Below are 22576 nucleotides of genomic sequence, written 5' to 3' on the forward strand. Positions count from 1 at the left end.
TCTTTCTGGGATATTTGGAATTTAGTATTATGTTATACAGGCATACAAATATAAAAAATTCTATTTCCTTTCCAGCAAACTTATTCATCAACCAATAAACACTCTTTATTCACAAATTCTTATATATTTAATTAATTTTATTAAAACATAGAAGAATAAATAAGAATTACTTTGAAAAAAAAAACCTTGAATACTTAGTGTTATAAGTAATAGTAAAGTTATTTAATAAAATTATGAAAAGTCTCTGAAAGATCAGGACATGTGCATTTTAAACTGCCTACAGCAAAAGGGTTAACTGTTCTCTTTATTGAGTGCCTGTAGAGAGAACAAGATTAAAGACACTGCCCTTAATCCTGAATACTAAGGTGCCTGTTACTGCAAGATATATTTTGGTTACAAACAGTAGAAAAAAAAAGAGAGAGATTGAAAAGGTCTGCCCTTTGTTTTAAGTTGTCCATTAATCAAGGTTCTACTATACAATATTACTCATCTAAAAAACAAGTTACACATTGGTTCCAAATAATATGCTAATTTCTGTTAAATTATGACAAACAGTCTATGAGGCAAGTTTGGTTTAAAAGAAGTGACCAGAAGTTACAAGTCAATCCTTGTCAGTGACAAAGATGAGTTAAGACTAATGTTAAGAGATTTATTTTTACCAGAATGGCTCTGTTACAGGGTGTAATTATATCATGAAATGATTATTTCAGTGGCACATCAACAGTCTTAGATTGCAGGTGCACACCATCATCCTAATAATAAAAACTGAAAAAAAAAATCACATTTGAAGTATAAATGATTATAAGCTAAGCTTAAGTTGTTTTTGCCAGGACAAAATTTGAAATTTATAGTGAAGTATGTGTTGTCATTACCTCATTGGAAAAAAAGTAGTGAAAAGGGGCCCTTAAACAAGTGTTGAGTGAAAGTTAACATTCTCTTGAACTGAAAATTTATTTCTTATAGCTTTATATGAATACCAGTAGCTATCTCAATCTTAATTTTACTCTCTAAGCATTTCTAAAACAAATTTACACACACAACACACCAGTCTATATACCCCATCAACTTAGTACTACTAGTGAACATTTACACAGCGTATGACTACTTTCCATTAATCGTACTGCACTAACTACACTGGCACAGCTAACTCCTTTTGCTATTCCCACTCAATTCTCACTTTCAATAATTGGCAGGATCTAAAAGAATAACACTGGCAATTTTGGTATCAAATTGTATATTATAATTCAAACTTTAATATTTTATATAAATTAATTTCTTAGTTTAAAAGTAAATGTTAAAAGAACACACCTAAATATCACTTTTTCTGAGACAGATGGTATCTTGAATCCAACACTGATTAAAATTAGGTATTTATGAAATGAAAATATTAAGTCTGTAGTTTTGTATGAAATAGGAATTCAATTTATCAATATTGACACAATAGAATACAAAATAAAAAACATTTTTTGTTTGCTGAGAAATGACTTATGCACTGAATCAAGTACAGCAGCCTTGTTCACCTATTTCCATTTTTGAAAACAGTCCCTTATATATGACCTATGAATAACAAATCAACAGCTCAACATCTCCTTCTTGTGGTTTTATTAATCATTTTATTCTGTTAAAAGGCTGACACATTCTTTTGATAAGACAAGATTCCAAGAAGGTAAATTGTGTCTTTAGTCTGCTCCAAGTTTCATATTTTTTAAGACCCAAATACAACTTAGTTATATTAAACTTGATAAATTATAGTGGAATTTTATGGTATCAATATAGTAATTTATGATTTTTTTGGTTATTCAACAGTATATATAAAACCTAAAAAAACAATATTTCTTTTCATATCCTGCACATGGGAAAGTTTAAAAGGCTTAGCAACCTATGTCCAGCAGCAACAGAGTTCAAAGGTCATAGCTAGAAGAAATAATTGTGCTTTATTTATTGTTCTACATTTAAAAAAAAAGTTTAATAGTTTATTTATAAATAGTAATATGTTTACATGTATAATGTGTAATTGAAATGTGACTATATGTTACAAAATACTAGTCCACTAAAACAATGCCAAGACAAAATCACTTTGTAAAGAATAAAGGTCAGTTTTATGTCATTGGAAATGGTAAACAAGAGTGTACATGTGCCATGTCAATGCAAGTTATGTAATGTTAGCCAGACACAACTAAAAGGTCAATATAACAAAAAATTATAAATATATAACGTTATGAGGCTTAAGTTACTTAGACTAGACATTTGTATTTTCATGTTATAATCTACAGTTATTCTAGCATGAAAAAAAAAACAAACTTATTTCTTAATTTTTTATGATGGTTATGAGGTTGGTGAAAGTGGCAGATCCCACACAGTTAGGGTGGAGAAAATAACAAGTAAAATATACAGTCTTATTGAAAATAAACGTTTGAAATGTATTTAGGACATTTTAGATATTAAAACTAATAGTTCAGATTGTTGGGACAACGAATAGTTTTTTTATCATAACATTAAATCACTTTGCACTCAGACTAGTAATGAAACAGACTCAATATTTTCCCAAACAAATCTTTAGTAATAATACTTCATTAAAAAATCTGATTTTTTGTGTACAAAAAACTTGTAACATTTACTAAAAGTCTAGCAAATTTTGTGAAGATACACATACTGCATAAAAAGTTATTGTATTGATACTTATGTGTGCAAATGTGCATATGAACTCGTGTATAATATATTGAGCTTGTTGCAAAAGGGTCAATGTGGCTAAGGTATGTGGACTGTGTTATGCACACATATGAATCCCAACTGTAAGTAAACACTATGCAACACATCAAGCAACTTATATTATGAAGAGAAAGTTGGCATGCAACCAAAACAGGACAAACTCCCAAAAACCATAGTAGGACCAAGAAGTAGAAGAAACCAAATTCAGAATTACAGGGTTGTGTCATTGCCTTAACTCAACTGTAAGAATAGAACAATATCTGTATCTGGTATTAAGAGCAGATATCTCAGCTCATCCAACCATAAATACAAGTAAAAGACATTCTGTATCTGGAATTATGAGGAAGATATGGAATATCTGTTCAACTGTAGAAGCAGTGTAAGTATGTCCTATTGCAAGTATTATAAGACAGATAAATTCCCCTAAAGTGGTCAATAACTGAGCCATAGGGAATCAAAAGAGGGACATCTGAGCTCATTTGAAGAAAGTTCAGGGGAACTATGAAAAGCCTCTGACAATAACTGGAGAGAAGACAGGTAACATAAAAGGGAGAGGGAAGAGTGAAAGGCACTGGGCAGGTTTCATTCAGTCCCGTCTAGTGAAAGTGGGTTTTCTCAGGGTACTCCCGTTTCCCCCACACCAAATCTTAGGCACTGGATCTATAGATCCCTGCTAGGGCACTTTGATCCACTGATCCATGTCCGCCCTGAATTGGCCCATTTAAGTTTGATATATCGTTCATATTTTATCCAGCCTGCTTCTTGTCATCTCTTCTTGTTTCGTCTTGTTTCCTCTTCAGTCGGGGATTCGCTTGGCCTTCTCTTCATCATCTGCCACACCTCCCAGACTAGCATTTATGCGACTAAAATTATACTCATTAAACCTTGACCATAATATTTAATTATTCAGTTACAATTCTTTTTCCCAATTCCTACCATGTGTGGGGTTGAAGGAGGACTGTTTAGTCTTCAAGCACCCCAGGGGAATAATGTTTTGTTAGAAATATTAATCTTATTCCTAAATACCTGCCATAAATGTGTGTGTGAATCATTGAACATTAAGTCTAATTAAAATGAGCAATTGCTCTCAGATTTGAACCCTAAAGTAGAAATAGAAGATTAAATTGTTGATAAATGAAATATAGATCTGAAAAGCAATGGTATGCCAAAGCATGTTGATCCAACAAGTGAAGTGGCTGAGGCCTACTAGCACTGTACTGAAATTGATCCAAAAATCTTTGAGCAAGAACCATAATGTTAAGTGAAAGGGGGAAAAAATAAAATTCAGAAGAAGGAATTGCACCCAATAAGGAAAGGAAAGCATCACAGGCAACAAGGAATATGGATAAAATATCATATACCTGATAAACAAGCTGTAAAAAAGGGGTGGAAGGCAAAATATCTTGAATAGATGTAGATTGTGACTGATCAAAATAAGAAGTTACTGGAAAAAAAAGCTGTAAAAAGGAGGATAAATCATTAGCCAAACATATGAATGTAGCTCCTTGAAAATTAAGGCCTATACTTCCTCTGCAGATAAAGTTGACCCTAAGTCCTGGGAAGTCATTAGCAGCAATGTTGACTGTAATGGGAACTTCCTTATTATATACATTTAGCATTGAAATCATGACAAATTCACTTAGAACTCAGGTATAAAAAGCAAATGCAAAGAAAACAGTTTAAAAACATCTGAAAAATGGCAAAGAAGCTCAATCATAAATGGTAGCCACACATGTAAGAATGTATCCAAATGATGTAAAACCAATCAAAAAAGTGAGAATTGAGCAAGAATAGTACAGGGAGCTAGCTGCAACCAATATGGGTGGCAGAATACTACTGGTGGAGAGTAGTCACATGCAATGTACATGTTCATTAGCAATACAAAATTGGTGTGATATATAGAATGGCATACTGAGTGTGAAATACTTTTAGCAATGCTTAGAGGGCACAAAAAAGATTGAGATATCTATGCATGAGAAGAGTTAAGACTGTACTGGAACTTTAGCTGTAAACTCATTAATGAAAAGTACTTTGAAAGTGACTATGCATGTTTTAAATATAAAACTATTCAAATTTTGAAAGGTAAGGAAATTTGTCCACTTTTTGCATGTTACTAATCTATATTGTTTGGTTCATTATTTAATTAAATAAAAATCATTAAGTGGTAGTTACGAGGTCATTCAAATTGACCTATTCCATTTTGAGATAGGGTAGAGAAAATAACACAAAAACTATAAAGTTTTAGTGAAAAAAGTTTGAAGTGCATTTAGGGATTACACAAAGGAAATTTGAGATTTTTGAGATTTAGGAAAAGTATTTTTAATTTTAACATCAAAATTACTTTTCACATAAAATATTCAAAACAAACACTTAATACATTCATGGACTAATTTTTATTTCATTTTATTAAAAAAATCCATCAATAAAAATATGATTTTTTTTTGTAGGTGAAAGACATAATACTAAGTGAAAGGCTGCCACATTTTGTGAAAATATACACACTATATAGAAAGTTGAAAATATTAGATTTAAAAAGACTTTAAGGAAGTACAAAGGAGTCATGTGTTTGGTCATACAAACTGAGCTTGTATCAAGAGAGTTATAATTTTTTTTTTAATGTCTTCTCTTTAAAACAATAAAATTTCACAAAAAATCATAATCAACAGAAAACGTTTTTAGAAAATAAATATAGATTTTTAACAGCATTCTAATATTTAAATCAAAATAGAACATTAACCATAAGAAAAATTATATAATTATACAGTAAATTTATTATGTAAACAGTTATTCTGCTAAACAGCTCTTTAAATGAAATTTAACTGATGTTATGTAAGTAAGTTGAAAATATAAAGTCAACTACTCTGAACAGTGTAAGTAAGGTATGATTTACATAATACTATAATTCTGAAAGATGTTTCTAATGCTCTGAATTTACTGTTGAATAAAAACACATGGAAACATACATTTCACATATGTTAACATGCAATTTACTTGAGATAAATTCTGTAAGTAAATTAGTTCTAGTGGCTGAGTCTAACAATGCATGGATAGTACATTAAAGTTTGTGTATGCAACACAGTACCAACATGAACATTTTATAAATGTACAGTTTCAAATCTGCTAATGTTCAGTTTATCTGAAATGAATTTTACAAAGCAACTATAGCATTCTGATATTAATGTTGTTTCATAAAATTCAAAAACTTAAGAAGAATACTAACCTGAACATTATGAAAATCCACACGGTTTAAATCTGATAACATCTGATTTATCTGAGAGGAGTTCTGCAAAACAGCTCTAGCAGCCTGAGCCAGATGGTTTAAAGATGTGTAACGACGTAATGTTTGGGCAAAGGCACTCACTGCACTAACCTTGACATAGAACAAAACTATTTAATAGGAGTAAATTTCTAAATTACATAACACAGTATGCTTTCTTCTCCTATGGAACTGCTGTAATTTCACAAAATAAATGATACACATTTCAAGCAAAACATATAAGTATGTCTCTTATAAAAAAACAACAAAAAAAACACATGAAATTAAAAATTAAAACACAAACAAAATACGAATTTCCTACATATAATGAACAACTATTTGTAATAAACATTTATAAGAATTTATCATTGTTGGTTTCAGGTTTACAAAGTGGTCAGAAGCATCCAGATTCAAACTAACATCTTATTCAAATAAGTAGAATTGTTTATATACAGGGTGTTCGGAAAGTCACTGTGAACTTATATATTTATTAACAGACATGTTTCAATATAGAATACAGGAGGTAAATATGAATGACAATTATAAACAATGTTAAAAGTGACCTCCGTTGGCATCAATAGAGGCCTGGATCCTTCTTATTTTGTTTCTAAACACTGCTATCAGTTGCTGGCTTGAAATAGACTGAATAAAATATGATTACAAAACTGCACAGTGACTTTCCGAACACCCTGTACTTCAAACCTACTAGCAGGAGCATCCTTTACTGTGCATGACACAAAGTGTCAGCAATTTCTATTCAAAATTTTACTGATCTACCTTATTATGTTATACCAGTTAGTATAGCATAAAACTTCAGCTAATAACGCATATTTTAGTAGTATACAAGTTTTAAGTTCTTAATGTGATAACACAATACTTTTTAAAAAATCCTGAACTTCCCTTAGTGTGACACATTTTGTCTAGGCATGTCCTCTTCTCTCTTTTATTCACCATCCCTCCAATAAGTATGAAATTATATATATATTACTTACTAAAAATCATCATTGCTCAGACAAACCACACAAGTTTTATAGACTTCAAATTTGTTTGGTTACAGAATTATCAAAGAGAAAATCAGACCTCTCTTGCTACACCCACCTGTCACATCCTCTTTCAGAATTTGCCAACAGTTCTCTGTTATGTTTAATTTTAGATTATTTATAAGAAAAAAAAACATGAGGTTTTCACCTATCACTTAACAAATTGTATAATGTCGTTTTCTTGAAGGAAAATTGTCAACTTTCCACAAAAAGATAATAACTAGCTTGGACAAAGTTGTTAACAGCTCTTGTCACACAGTTAAAAAACAAGAGAAATTGTAAGAGTCAGGGAAAATTGCCTACTTTTTGCATGTTATTAGCCTATGTCCTTTAGTGCATTATTTAATAAAGTGAAATACTATGATTATTAAACAAATATTAGGGTTAACTCTCTTTGACAATCAAGAACAACAAAAAAATCAGTGAAGTATTTTTTTTTCTTGCTTTTCATGCTTATTCTTTATTCATTACTATAAAAGTAACTAAAGTATGGATCTTGTTAGGTTAGTTAAGATTAATTTAGGTAAAATAAATAATAATACAATAAAAATGTTTCATGAGTCACACAGGGGAGCAGCTTGTGAGTAACATAATCTGATAGCATAATGTGAGCTCCACGTTCCCCGAGTGATTTACAACTTATAATGTCACTAAAAGCAGTTAGTAACAGTTCAAAGGGCAATAAAGCAATACAAATTTAATTATAAATAGATGTATACTGATATGAGCTAAGTATAAACAAAGTAGTTTTACAGTTTGAAGGTATTCCAAAAAGAAAGAAAAAAAAAGAATATTTTAGATTTATTAAGATATGAAGATTGCAGTCCATCATTGATCCCCAATAAACTTGTCAGAATTGGAGAAATGTTTTCAAAAAGAAAGGGCAACAATTACACCATCCCATTGTGCAAAGCAGGTAGAGACCTATTAAACAAAAACCAAAAAACTTGCAACAGTAACTGCTATGATAGGTGCTTCCACCAAGTACTGAATTAGGGAGGGCTGAATACTTATGTAATCAGAAAATTCCAATTTATATATTTCCTTTCCAGGTTTTATAAACATTCAACCTCTTTCACATTAACAGGGTTAATTTGATCATTAGTTTTGAATACAAGCAAGTTCATTAAAAAAGTTGTTTACATTACAGTAGAACCCCTCTGAAGCAGCCACCTTTGGGACTGAGACAAACTGGCCTGATTAAAGAGGTTCCACTGTACATAATAAGGGATTATGTAAACAAAAAAAAGGGACTGTGATTGAATGACTGCTTTCAAGGGGTGACCGAATCCGAGGGGTGGCCGCTTAGAGGGGTTCCACTATATTTGTATTTCATCCAAATGTGACATTATAGGTAGTGGTGAATATTTTTGCAAGGCACTATATTAAACAATGTGTCACAATTTTCACACTAAGAAAAATTCAGGGCTTTTGTAATATTGCCTCATAAAGTTAAAATTATAACATATATAATATTAAAATTTGGATTATTAGCTACATTTTTATGTCAAGTTTATTTGTATACCATGATCAGAAAGTAGTTTAATTAAATATTAAATGTAACTCATTAAAGCCTCATGATATGAGTAAAAACAGGATGCCCACAATGAAAGTGTTAATGTGAAATTAAAATGTGATGACTTAAATAAAATATCAATAATATATGTACACCAAGCTCCACTGTAAAAAAGTTACTTAAAAGTTATAACAGAAATCTTATAACACTATACAGAATGTTTTAAACTTTATACAGCAGCAATAACCCCATTACAAAAAAAGAACGATTTAATACTGAAAATATATATATTAAATCCCAATTCTATACTTACGTCCAATTACACTATTATACTCAAAGTACACTATTTCAAATTACACAAAAGTTATGCAAACACAATGAATTGCACTTAAAATACAATGACCCAAAACCAAATCTTTCATTATATGGTAGTAATTAAGGGATATTAATTTAAATTCATAATTATTTATTTAATAACTTTATTCTAATACTAAAACTTTACATTTTATGGAAGTTGTACCATTTTGTAAAATTATACTTGGAATACAGACTTAACATTGAATCTTTAAATCATAAAATGCGGATACAGACAAGGTGAGATTTACATCAAATAAATAACAGTACTGAAAATTTGTATTAAGAAATAATGATACAAGCACATCTTATTGTTCTCAGCATACAATGGATATATATAAAAACTTTAAACTACATATTAACGACAAAGAGATGTCATACTAAAAATATAGGAATTCAATGTTCAAAATTTGCATTACATGTCAGTTAAACAGACATATTAAAAAAAACTCAAAATGTTAAATGAAATCAAAATGAAACAGTACCTTGACTCTAACCATGTCATCTGGACAACCTGCCATAGCTGACGTAAGCCAACCTTCCAGGCTTTTAGCAAAATTACGAATAGCTTGGGTGAGTGAACCTAAAATAATACAATGGTCAAATTTAAAATTCCTTATTTATAATTTAAAAACAAATGAGAGAAAGTTGAAAAATAAGTTTTAATTTTTAAAAACTTCTAAGGCTTTTCCACCAGAAGGTTGAAGAACAGGTACACACCTTAAACCAACAGTAATACAGATATAAAAAAGCTCTCATTAACTATGAGAAACTTAAAGTAGTGCAAACTAACATAGTACAAAAATATGACCATAACACATTTAACAAGTATGTACAATGGTAGATATAAGTAGGAGACACAGACAAATGAAAAGCATAGGTTATAAACAAGATTATACATACCAAAAAAATTAGTGTTTCTATATATAAAGACAGAATAGTTTTGAGTTACGAAAACAGTAACACAGATTACAAGTGGGTTAATAAAGTATTACAATAGAACTAATATGAAATTAAAGAAGACTAGGATAGGTAATGTTTATTTTGACAATATTTGCATGGCCCAGACAATTGTTATTATGAAGATTACTCTGTTTATAGATCCAAGCAATGTCATTTAACTATTCTCAATAAACGATTACTTACTTGGAATGGGTCGAAGCACATCTGGAATCAAGACGTCAACTAGGTTTTGGTAAAACTGGTAGTCTACATTCCTCACTAACTTTTGTACGTCTTCACAAAGACACAGCTTATACAGACTACTATCTTTCAGAGTATTTTCATCTTTACTACAAATATAAAAAAGTAATGCAACATATTTTTCTTCTTTTAGTAATGTGAGTCCTCAAAGTAATAAATTCTCTTTAAGCATAATGTTTCTTTAAAAAAATATTGTGAACAACTATACAAAAATTTGCTAACAACTTGATAAAACTTCACAGTCTTTCAGATATTTATATACAAATGTGTTGGTAAAAACGTATATTAATATTTACATTAAAACAACGTTTTTTTAGAATATTATGTTTTTGACAGTGAAAATGCATGTGATTGGATTTATTATGTTATATAACCCATGAACTAACTACAAATTTACTAATTCACATAATGTAAGGCACAGTAAACGTACACCTCTACAACCTTATCATATAATCCAACTAACTGTACAACTACTGTAATGCTATGTAATTTATTAACTAATGTGATTTGACTGCTATGTAAAAAAAAATTGTTAATTCACACAGTTCATGAATTATACAACATATGATGATTAATGAAACACTTCTGTAAAAGTAACAAATGTACACATGGAAACAAAAGACAGATAATTTATGAACTGAGCACTTACAATGACAGGCTTTTCAGCCCATTTGCCCTTCTGTTTGTGAGCTAAATTCTCTTACTTTAATTTGTAAATCAGAAAATCTGATTCAGGATGGTGAAATATAACTTGTACAGTGTAGTATACACATCATGTGATCTATAAGTGAGAATCCTACTATATCCAATATAAGAGTTGGAAATTACTGCCCAATTGTACTGTAACCTGTTCTCGTCTGCAAATGTTTGATTTGTATATAAACATTCTTATAGAGTTGGTATTAGTACTGAAAATCATTTGTACAAGAATGAAGGGCAGAAACAAAGCACAACAAAGTAAACCAGGCAACTTAATTGAATGCACTCACTAAACTTGAGTAAATTAAAAACATATGCTATGTTTTCCTCCAGCTGTCTTCTCATTCCATGTACTACAACAGTGTATTTAAACATTTGATAACTACTAAGTTAACATTCCTACTTTTGTACTTCAAAAATTTAACTGATATCTTTCTTCTTCAAATATACATATTCTCTCAACTTGTTTGCTTGAAACAAAACAATAATAACTATTTGTATACTCTCTGAAGCTTTTATCATAAAATTATTTTCATACTTTTTGCTACTAGTGGAATGCATATTGCATAAAACCAAGTAAAATCTATGCTTTTTGTACATGACTGAGCAAACAATGTGAGGGAAATCATAAATCTTCTATGAAAACATAGGGGAATTAAGCAGTAATTAGTGGAATGGATTGCAACAAGGAAGGTGTTTTTGCTAAATGTTTTGTATGATTTGTATGTTTTCATAGAGCAATTTGGTACATATATAGATACTTGAAATTGTGTTCAAAAAGCCAGTAGTGCCCATACAGACACCATCAGTAATTCTATGCTTAACATATTTGGGTAATAAAAGGTGCACATTCTCCTATATACTGCAAAGCAAAAATAAATACAGTAATGCACCTTATCAAAATACTCTAGAATTACCTCTGACCATTACTTTGTGTTCTCCAAAATGTTCTCCATAAAGTTTCTATCATAGAAAATTGAAGGGTAATGACTGCGTCAAGGAAGGCCTAAGATATATAGGTGTGTTAATTTCAGTTTCTTAATAAATAATAACAAAACTGTAAAGAAATAAACAAAAAACAGAAGCTTCGAATATATTAAGAAAATTCTTCGTTAACCAATTTTGACCATTCAATGTGAATTTGTGCATTTACCTAATAAATACACAAAAGTACAAATATTTAATTTACAGTTAACATCACAATTGGAAGAAATTGCAGATCTGAATTTACTTCTTTTGTGCAAGAGAGATGTAAAATTTCCTGGAAATATTTGTACAATATAAATTTGTTCTTAAGTTAATACTTAACATAATATGTTAAAGCTCATAAGTTTCTTCTGAAAACACAGGTTTAACATTAGTATCTTCCATACACCAATGTAAAAGCATAAAAGCTACAAAGTATACATATAAAAATTTATATGGTACATTAAGAATAAAATCATCATTAGTTACAGATATAAATTTTCTTCTACCATATTTGGCATTTTATGTTCAACAAATAATATGGAGCAACAAATATCTGTTACAGGAGATTTCACAGCAAACATTTCATGCAAAAATACTGAAAAATAATAAGCACTTCAAAATATAAATGTTAGAAAATACTAAAACAACTTTCAAAATTTAGTTCTTTTTATTACAAGACTGATTTAAAATGTTGAATAACAAAAGTTTTAATATTATTAATTCACCACCTGGATCAGTAAATACCATCTATCTGGCATGTACTTTCATAGACTTTAAATTAATTTCCAGTTCACATTATATTATCAATGATGAACTAGTATACACACCTCACAATGTTCTTTGTACAGTACTTTGAATGCATGTACATCTTCTATTTCAATATCATCTGGAAGTGTGAGGCTACTGGTTTCCAGATCAAGGTTTGGGATAGCAGCAGAAGCATCACCGAGGTACTGTTGATGCTGATGTTGATGAGGGGCAGGTTGTTGCTGCTGTGATGAGATGCCATCAGTAGAATGAGATGAAACATTAGTCACACCTGACCCCCTATTTCCTTCCATGCTTTCTGACTTAAAGTTATTTGGTTTGAACCTAGAAATAAGAAGACCACAATAAACTTAGGCATCATAGTCATGTGATTTCCTATACCAATGACAGACTCAGATACCAAAATTCTCTACCTCTTAAAAGCAAATCTGGAAAATAACGTGTCCAATTAACTGGCCAATATAGTAGAAATACTAGTTAATCTGACTGCAAGGTAAGTGTTTAGTGTAGACAGATATTCATGCATTACTATTACTATTGTAATTGTGATGAACATATTACTATTATAATTGTGATGAACATAATTTCATCTGAAATTAAAATACACTCTGGTTAAAATTAAGCTCCACTCTGGAAACCTTCAGGTTAAATTATTATAATATCCCTATGTTAAGTTGTAATTGGCAACATCTACAGTTTGCTACATGTGGTTTTGTTTATTAATTCATAATGTTGATCTGCTGAACTTACAAAAATTTGAATTAGCATAAAGTTTAGCTAAACTACTGATTAGATTTTGTCACCTAAACAATAACTAATCCTATATAAAAGCCAATATGTTTCACTTCACATTGTGCTTGATTTCTCAAAATAGGAGGAGTCATAACAGCCAAAACTGCATTTATCCAGATAGAATATCTTGATTAATGCCTGGCCCCCTTGCACCTCCATCATTAAAATGGGTGGAGGTTGCATGAAACCTTATAAGTGTTGGCATAATAAGCCTAAAGTAATAATGTAGTGTGAGATCACTTAGCCTCGAGCCAAGTGCATAAAATTATCAGTTCAATTATAAACTAAGTTTGTTTCTGAATTGAGCTATTTTCTGTTATACTGCCAACATTTTAATAAAAAGCAAACATCTTTAATCAATAGAGACTCTAAATTGAGAAGTCAAGAAATATTTTCCAGTTTTATTTTGCATACATTTCATTTTATACTTTCAATACATAGACTACAAACAATATTAGGTTATACTTCTGTTGCTAAGTGAAATAACACAAAAACTATTGTTGGAATCTAGTGTTACCAAAATGCACTGGCTTTTCTGTATACAAGTTGTTCATCTAACTGATTTTTACCAATAATTATCATGAATACATCAAGCAACCATTACATGTACTAACTTAATCTTGATTGGCTTACAAAAAACTTACTGAAGTCTGACTGCCTCAACTGCACTTTTTTTGCCTCTTTCTTGATCAAGCTTGATTTTACAAAATTAATTTACTTCACTTAGCTATGAAGTTTGAGGTTAGGGTATCTCACATAGTAAGGGTAGTAGTACTTGCCCCCAAGTTTTTAACAGACTACACACTAGTAACTAAAATAAATTTTATTAATTGATAGAATCACTTGAACAGTGCAGTCAAATGAAATCTAATTAACAGTATATGTGAAACTTTTAATTCATAAGTTATATTTATAGTAAATTAATATGAAAATAAAATTTCCACATATCACCTTATGGTCTGAACAATATCTGAATTCTGTAGCTAAACTTTTAATTTGAAATATGGTTGTATTGGTCAATTTTGATGTTTTAATATTTGAATGCAAAATACATGTAAATATGGTACTATGCATCTTAAAAAAGAAAAACATATTTCTTTCAATTTAAAATTTGGACATTTTGACATTATTGTTAAAAAATGTTTTTAAGAATATTGTGGAGAAATAAAAGGATGAAACCAACCACCTTTGGCACAATGAAACAAAGATCTATTAGTCAGTTAACTTGACTAGTTTGGGTAACACAACCATTCATATCCCTGATAATCATAACTCTATTGACAAAACTAGTCCGCTTAAGTAACCAGCAAAATTTTACATTTTTATGGCACTAAAAATCATTGTTGCCACCTCTTTATTTATTTATCTACATTGATATTACAATTCAACAAAAGGAGGTACCAAATGGTAAATGATGACACCTCACTTGAAGAAAGAATGCTTGAAAATCATTATAATTCTATAACTTTATAATGAAAAGAAGCAGATGCTTAACAAATAATTCATCAATTAGTTACCCTTACTTTTATACGTATTTTTGGCTATTGAAGTAGCAATGAAAAGTTATCTCTCAAATGGCACTAGCTTTTTTTTTTAAACTGAGAAATCACAATGAAATGGAAGTAACATGTACCTGCACATTTTTATGCACATAAAAGTAAAAAGAAAGGTGAGGGATGGGTTAATAAAAGTTTTACAATTAATATCTTTACAAATCAGAATCATAACTGAAATCATAATTACAATTTTCCTATCCTGAAAATGAATTTCTGATAGTGCACCCCTGGGATGAGTGTGGAGTGGCTAGTGGTATGGCAAACAATATTCAGAAAGTCAACTACATCCAAAACCTCCTCACAGGTATCAACATCAATGCAAGAGTAGGATGAGGATTGTATACTCTTTACCTTAAACCCAAGTTATTGATCTGGAAATTTGACATCTAGTATAAAAAAAGATATTTATTGTAGGAAATCACCTCCCCCAACCATGAAACAGGCTGGGACCATCCAAATAACAATAACACCTCCATAAAAAATAAAGAATAGCCAAAGACAGAACGAGAACACTAACCCACAACACAGAGAGAGAAAATCAAGGGATGAAGATAGACAACATGAAATATGTGTGAGGACTTGTGTTGATTGACTCACTCTGAATCCAAAACCTGTCCATGAGGTACCAACACCCACATGAGGTAGGATTAGAGCATCTAATCAAAGGATTGGACTGCATACTAACATCTCACTCTGTTGTATTGATTATTGCAAATTGGAGAGTCCAGAGAAACATCATCACCCAAGACAGTACAATAGATGATCATAAAACTCATTTTGAAAAGCAGAACGTACTGATTCATTCAATCTAAAAATGGCAAAGATGAGCAGCTATTCCCTTATGCTTTACCCTTGCAATCCATGGGTGGTACATTCTGTAATAAGCAAATTTATGAAGCAAATACCACAAGATTATTCACATAAAAGCAATTTTGTGAAACACACTATCTCAACTGTGAGCATTACAAAACCATGGAAAATAAACTGCTGTACAGTGCAGGTTCAGAATTAAAGAATTCCTAGTTGGGCACTACTTGCCATGAAGCAGGATCCATATGATAAAAAGTATATAAAAGCCCCTGAAAAATAAAAAAAAATTAAAACTTACCAGTTAGAGTCATATTAAAATCTGAAGCAAGGCCACAGGTCTTAGATGAAGCAAATTTATGAAGCAAATACCACAAGATTATTCACATAAAAGCAATTTTGTGAAACACACTATCTCAACTGTGAGCATTACAAAACCATGGAAAATAAACTGCTGTACAGTGCAGGTTCAGAATTAAAGAATTCCTAGTTGGGCACTACTTGCCATGAAGCAGGATCCATATGATAAAAAGTATATAAAAGCCCCTGAAAAATAAAAAAAAATAAAAACTTACAGTTAGAGTCATATTAAAATCTGAAGCAAGGCCACAGGTCTTAGATGAAACCCAATGAAGAGAAAACCATGATATACGATGAAGATGAAATGGGAAATGAACATGCTGGGAATGGTGCAAATGCCAGATTATAGAACTTCCTCCATGGGTGATAGACAAGAAGCAAGAGAAAAAGTGAGTTGTCAAATCTGATGGAAGGCCAACAGGAGCAAAGGCCGGAAGAAAGAAGGTAAGGAAAACAGGCCAGTTGAACCACAAGGTAGACCCAAGTGGTAAGGTAGAAGGTGAAAGATCATGACAAGAGAAGGATTGCCATAGGTTCAAGAGTCATGAACATGTACCCCAGAAGGGGGTAATACATGCTATAAAAATGAAGAACCCACGCTTACCATAGGTTCAAGAGTCATGAACATGTACCCCAGAAGGAAGTAATATAAGCTATATAAAAATAAAGAACCCTGATCAGACACAAAAGTCTATTTGGAACCAGATGAAGGTAAAGACTGGAAATACAATAAAGGAAATAGAATAAAGGAGGAACAGCTTTTCCAGGCTATCAAGATCTCCAGGAGAAAGGAATGTTCCAAAGAAAGAACAAGACAGGTAGGGTGATAAAGCTTATGCAAAATGTCAATTGTAAACAAAAAATACAATCTTTAACATCCATACATTAAAAAAAAAGTATGGTATACAAGAAAGATGAAACATTGAACACAAAAAAATGGTTCAAATGGAAGTAAGTCAAGGGGATGTTGGACTAGAATGGTATGAAACAAGGGATGAAGGCATATCTAGAAAAATATATGAGTATGGTATGAACAGGGAAATTAAAAACCTTAAAATATTGGAACATATAAAGTTAATGGATAAAGGCCATCCAATATTCAGAAAAAGAGGATATTGAAGACCTAAGGTTGAAAAGCCAGGTGAGAAATTTCCACCACACAAGCCACTATAGGCTTAGCAGCAGGAAATCCCCTGGTAATAGACCAACTATAAAATACATTCCTCTTGCATAGGTACACCTCCATGGAAGATGAACAAAGTTAACAAGGAAGGAACTCTGTGTGAAATCTGTCTTGCCAAAGATTAGATGAAGGTTGAGGTGTAGGATATGTTGTCAAGGTTGTTGAAGAAGAAAAGTAGATAAGGAATGGAAGAATAATTTTTTGTAATCTCAAAGCTGAGTTGGACAAGAAGCAGCAATCAGGTTGTCTAGATAAGGAGTGGACTGAACAAGAAATATTGCTCAATGATAGTAGTGGGGATTTGCAACAAGATTGAAATCACCCTACACCTGACGTGCAATAAGAAGAATGTGATCTGCAAGGGTCCAAAATAATTGATCCAACATCTAAAAACATAGATCTCTGAACAATCTGCAACCACCATAGAAACGTCCAAAGGAATTATACACAGACAATGTCGAGTGAGAAAAAGGAACTGACATAAAGCCCAACATACAGATAGAAGTTTGAGAACAGCAATATACAAACTGCTTTATTTGAAGATCAACAGACTGAAGTTCCCCAGTGATTGACCAATACTCTTCATACACAAGGGGATGCATCCATGAAAAGATGTAGACCTGGACACAGGGAAGAAAATGGCACACAAGCCAACATATGGGCTTATTCTAGCTACCAATACAGATTGTCTCACATGCAAGGAAAAAAGTGATTGGAGGTAGAAATACGATCCCAATCAAGATTCCGTTGTTCATGAAGAACCCACTGATGGGATATCATACGTACATGACCAAAAGGGAACAGTGATGTCATGGAAGACCACATCCCCAAGAACTCCATTGAATTCAACATAAAGGAGGAAGTAGTGCTCCATTAGTATCTGTATTGAAAAAAAACAAAAAATTGACAAGATATGAAATGGGTCAGAAGAAAGAATTCTCCAATTTGACCAATCAGCCCACCTGAGCTACCACAGAAAATAGCTCTTAGGTAAGATTAGTTGATTCTTCTTCAGAAAGTGTCAGAATAAGTCAGTCATCCATGTAATAATGAAATCACAGTCATGGAGATGCCATACAAAAGCTGCAAAAAATTGACAAAATATGTAAGGTGCCAAGACAAGTCCAAAGGGAAGGGCTCAAAATTGTTAAACCACTCTGAGGTGGACAGATTGAAAATAAGGACAAGATTGGGGTGATATCACCATATGTAAGGAAACGTTTGAAATATATACTGATGTCATCCATAACTCATCATTAAATGTCCATATCAGGGTAAGAAAAGATTCCACAGTAAACTGGGATGTATCATTTACAATCTGCCAATCCCCAGTTTTCTTAAGAATAACAAATATGGTGAAGATAAAAACCTTTTGAAGTATGGGGAACAGGTTCAAATGTCTGCTACAAGAGCAATACCAAAACTGCTTCTGACAGATACTGGTAAGTCAAGATCTTAGGGAGGAGGGATGGAAACAGGGAAAGGAGAAACCTGCAGCAATAAAAAAAAGGAGCACATCCAAATACAAATGCTGTCATGTGAGAAATAACAGTTCAACAGAAGTGCACAGAGGTGCACACAAGCATCACAAGTGTACCATGCTCCTACTGTAGAGAGGTGACTCATGATGATTTATCAGATACACTTTGGAAACACTTGATTCCAACAGAGGTGAGGGCTTGTGTCATGTGTAAAAAAAAAGTTCATAAACAGGGGATAGCAATGAATGAAAGTAGAAAATACTGTGAAAAGAGGAAAGATAAATTTATTTTCATTGGGATGATAAATATTGAATCAGATTATTGTTAATTTTATAATTTAAATCTAAATAAAACAAACATTTATTTATTTACTTCATATTACTTATTATATTGGTTTGTGACTTAAAATTTCTACAAAAGTTAAATCTGAGTTTAATGTTGCTTGTCACTAGAAGGCCTTTAGATTTTAAGAATGTAGTTAAGTATACAAGAATCTTGATAAGCCATGGATCACAAAAGAGCTCCACAAAAAGCCATGAGGTAGAAATAGTATTGTATTTCAACTCTCTTGCTGAGGGTTTGGTAAATACATCCTAAAAATTAACAAGTTTAACATTACAGTTTCTGTACTAAAACTTTTAATATGTTTTGTGTATTTTTAAAAAGTTTTGTAAGCTTTCAGTAATCATTAAGTGTCATTTGTAGACAAAATAATCAGAATTCCATGAATATGTGGAGTTATAGTATTGACTACTTTGAGTACAAAGTGATTTTCATGTTAAGATTAAAAATACTATTATTCATATAAAAAACTGTAAATTTCATTTGTGTAATCTCTAAACTCAACTAAATAAATTTCAAATATTTTCAGTAAAATTTTACATTTGTTTATGAAAAATAGTTTTAAACTTGTAACAGTGCAAATATGTTTATACTTAAATTTTATTTTTTCATTGCCCTTTGAATCATGTGTAACTAATATTTCCACTACACACAATTACTGATGAAACTAAACCTAACTTTTTTTTATATACTAACAGCACTACTTCACTAAATTTATTTGATTAAATAACACACCAAAGAACAAAAATAATAACATACAGAAAACAGTAAATGTCTACTAAACATTCCAGTTTTTCAAGAACCATTAAAAATTTAATTAAGCTCATCAATGTGTTTCCCATGGGAAAAAAATTTGAAATGAAATAAAAAAAGACAATTCCCTGTACAGAAAACAACATATTATGATACTTGATCCATTAAAACCTTGGCTTTCTATTGTCATACAAAATTAAATGTCAGTGATAACTACAGGCAATTTATAAAAGAGAATATGATAGGTGAGTAAGGAAAGAAAAGCTAGATTTCGTAGTTTATGGCTCCAATTAAATAAGATTGAAGTTTATGAAAATATATCTATTTGCTTTGGATCTTTAAATAATCATAACAGATACTAATATTCATAGTTTAACTTATTATAAAGCAAATATTGCACATTTTTACTGAATATTCATATTTCCATAATAATATTTGCTTAAATTCCAAGTTAAATTTTAAAGTTCAACTTTTAATCATTATACAATTCAACAAAGATTTAATTATAACATTAAATTAAACCATCCATCTTACTTCCAAAATAGTGATATAAGATTAAATATTCAGCATAATTTTATCCTCGTTGATCAGTAATTAATTATTCATATTATACTGACCAAAAGTAAAATTATTTAATCTCAAAAAGTATCCAAGTAACTTCACTCTCTAAATAACCTCACATTATATTTCTATGTTAATATAAAAAAGAAAAAAACACCTTTTTGCTGGATTAACAGACTGCTGTCTTAGTGAAGAGGAATTGGAATCTTCCAACATTTGATTTAATGCAGAGTTTGGCTTCACACGGATACCATAATAATGGTACTTAGAATTGCCTCTGTGATACAAAACAAACAAACTTATTTTTAAGTCAAAATAACAATAAAGGACTAATAATTCTGATATTAATAATGCCTATATGAATAATAACTACAAACTCTCATGTCATTTTTGAAGGTATAACATATGAACATTTTAATTAAGAACATAAACACCCTAAACCTTTAGTTATTCAGTCATTCATTAGGTTTAAAACTAAATCAACCCATGGTAGAAGTTTCAATTAGTATATAGCTCATGTGCTAGCATACAAATAGCCATATTCACACAAAATTAAAATATAACTTCAATACAACAGATGAAAACATCTGGAATAAAAACATAATGGACTGTGTTCAGAAGATAGTTATGATACAGCTCCATGTTTGCAAAATAACTTTCAAAAGGAATATACACAGACTTGAGCCAGTTTTTAAATGTTAAAGCAATGATGTTTCATATTGTGACTATTCATTATCAGAGCCTTAACAAATTTCAAAAATTACTCTTCCACCAATCAGCAGATCTGTCCCCTATAATATGTACTAGCACAATGTGTTTTTTGATATACACTAGCTGCAAAGTCACACTTTTCAGACATCCTAAGGTAGAATGAGGGTGAAGGATGATGTGTCTTTCAAAAGGTATGTACTTAAACAAATTCTACTTTAATTTCAAAAATATGTATTTGAAACACCTTATTGAAAGCTAGTTAGCAACTCCACAAAGAACAGATGAAGAGAGGGTTTCAAAGAATAAAGGCACTATCCATCTCAAGAAGGAAAAAAACAGCATTAACTTTTCAGGAGATTCAACTGTAAATAAAAAAAACTTAGTACAAAAATTCAAAACCTATTGAATGGGTACACCAGCCAAACCTTTGTAATAAAGTTGTATGTACGAGGAAAATACCACCTAACAATAAAAACTTAAAGTAAAATGTTGTGGATGATGATAGTGAAGCTCTATGCTAAGGCAATATACACCAACAAGAATAGGTCCCATTCATAAGATAGACTTTTGAGGGAATAACAATGAATAACCACACAATGCTACCAGAGAAAAAGACTGTAGGGTACTTAGTACACCCAATGGGTATTAATAATGCATTTATTTATTAACACTATCCTAATCTTGAGTAATGAAATACCAGCACTTTGAATTCAAAGTTCTTTCAAGCATTCGTGAACTATGATTAGACTTCAAGAAAGATATCTGGAGATTTTGCTCCTTTTTTTGTGCAGAAAATTTACAAAGGTCAGAGAAACATTAAACATTCAATGTATGAGTACATGCAAAATCATTTGGGAAAGTAACAGTAGTTAAATATATGTGGTTCTAATTGAAGATCTAATACCTACAATTAACTAAGCATTTAAAGAATAATTGAAATTTATAATATTTTACATACAAAGCATAAAATCCTATTATAAAATAACATTATCACATACAACTCTAATTTTATTTTTATGTAAATCAGTCATTTGAGGATTCATAATGTGTTTTGAAATACAAAAAATTTGTCACATAGTCTCAACTAGTAAATATATATTTGGTATAAGTAGTTTTACATTTTGTGTCCCTGACATTCACTTTACAGTGGTGTTTGGCTAATGTGAAGAGAAAATACAGCTAAGCATGTTGTATGCTTAATAACAGTGTTGATAAAGTTGTGAAGTATCTTGGCTCACTCTTCTGAAAAAAACTGTTTTCAGGGAACTTTTAGTATTTGGAAGCACTTGGTAATATAAAAAAATCTTCCAGTAATATCCCATACTGAAGTCCAGTGTAATGGTGCAGAGCATTCCACATAACCAATAAATTCTTCTTTAAGGAATGTGTTAACCTGATGGGACTAATTGCACTAGTTTGTGATGGCACAAAGAATCTTATATGAAGCCCCTATAACATGTAACATTGATAGTTCTATTCTCAAGGATTTACAAATTTTACATTCAACTTTATTCCT

The 22576-nt window shown here is 31.0% G+C and overlaps 1 protein-coding gene across 1 annotated transcript in view; it reads right to left on the reverse strand.

The window, feature by feature from the left end:
- Positions 1–22576, reverse strand: part of LOC143249586 (DNA-binding protein RFX2-like) — a 114125-nt gene that overhangs the window by 7899 nt on the left and 83650 nt on the right. The window contains exons 11-16 of the mRNA XM_076499701.1: positions 20507–20626; positions 12574–12838; positions 11695–11783; positions 10022–10167; positions 9361–9458; positions 5930–6079 (exon numbers count right to left, since the gene is read on the reverse strand). Coding sequence (XP_076355816.1) covers positions 5930–6079; positions 9361–9458; positions 10022–10167; positions 11695–11783; positions 12574–12838; positions 20507–20626 — 868 coding nt within the window. The remainder of the gene's footprint in view (positions 1–5929; positions 6080–9360; positions 9459–10021; positions 10168–11694; positions 11784–12573; positions 12839–20506; positions 20627–22576) is intronic.

Source organism: Tachypleus tridentatus, chromosome 4, assembly GCF_004210375.1.
Source record: "Tachypleus tridentatus isolate NWPU-2018 chromosome 4, ASM421037v1, whole genome shotgun sequence".
Lineage (NCBI taxonomy): Eukaryota > Metazoa > Arthropoda > Merostomata > Xiphosura > Limulidae > Tachypleus > Tachypleus tridentatus.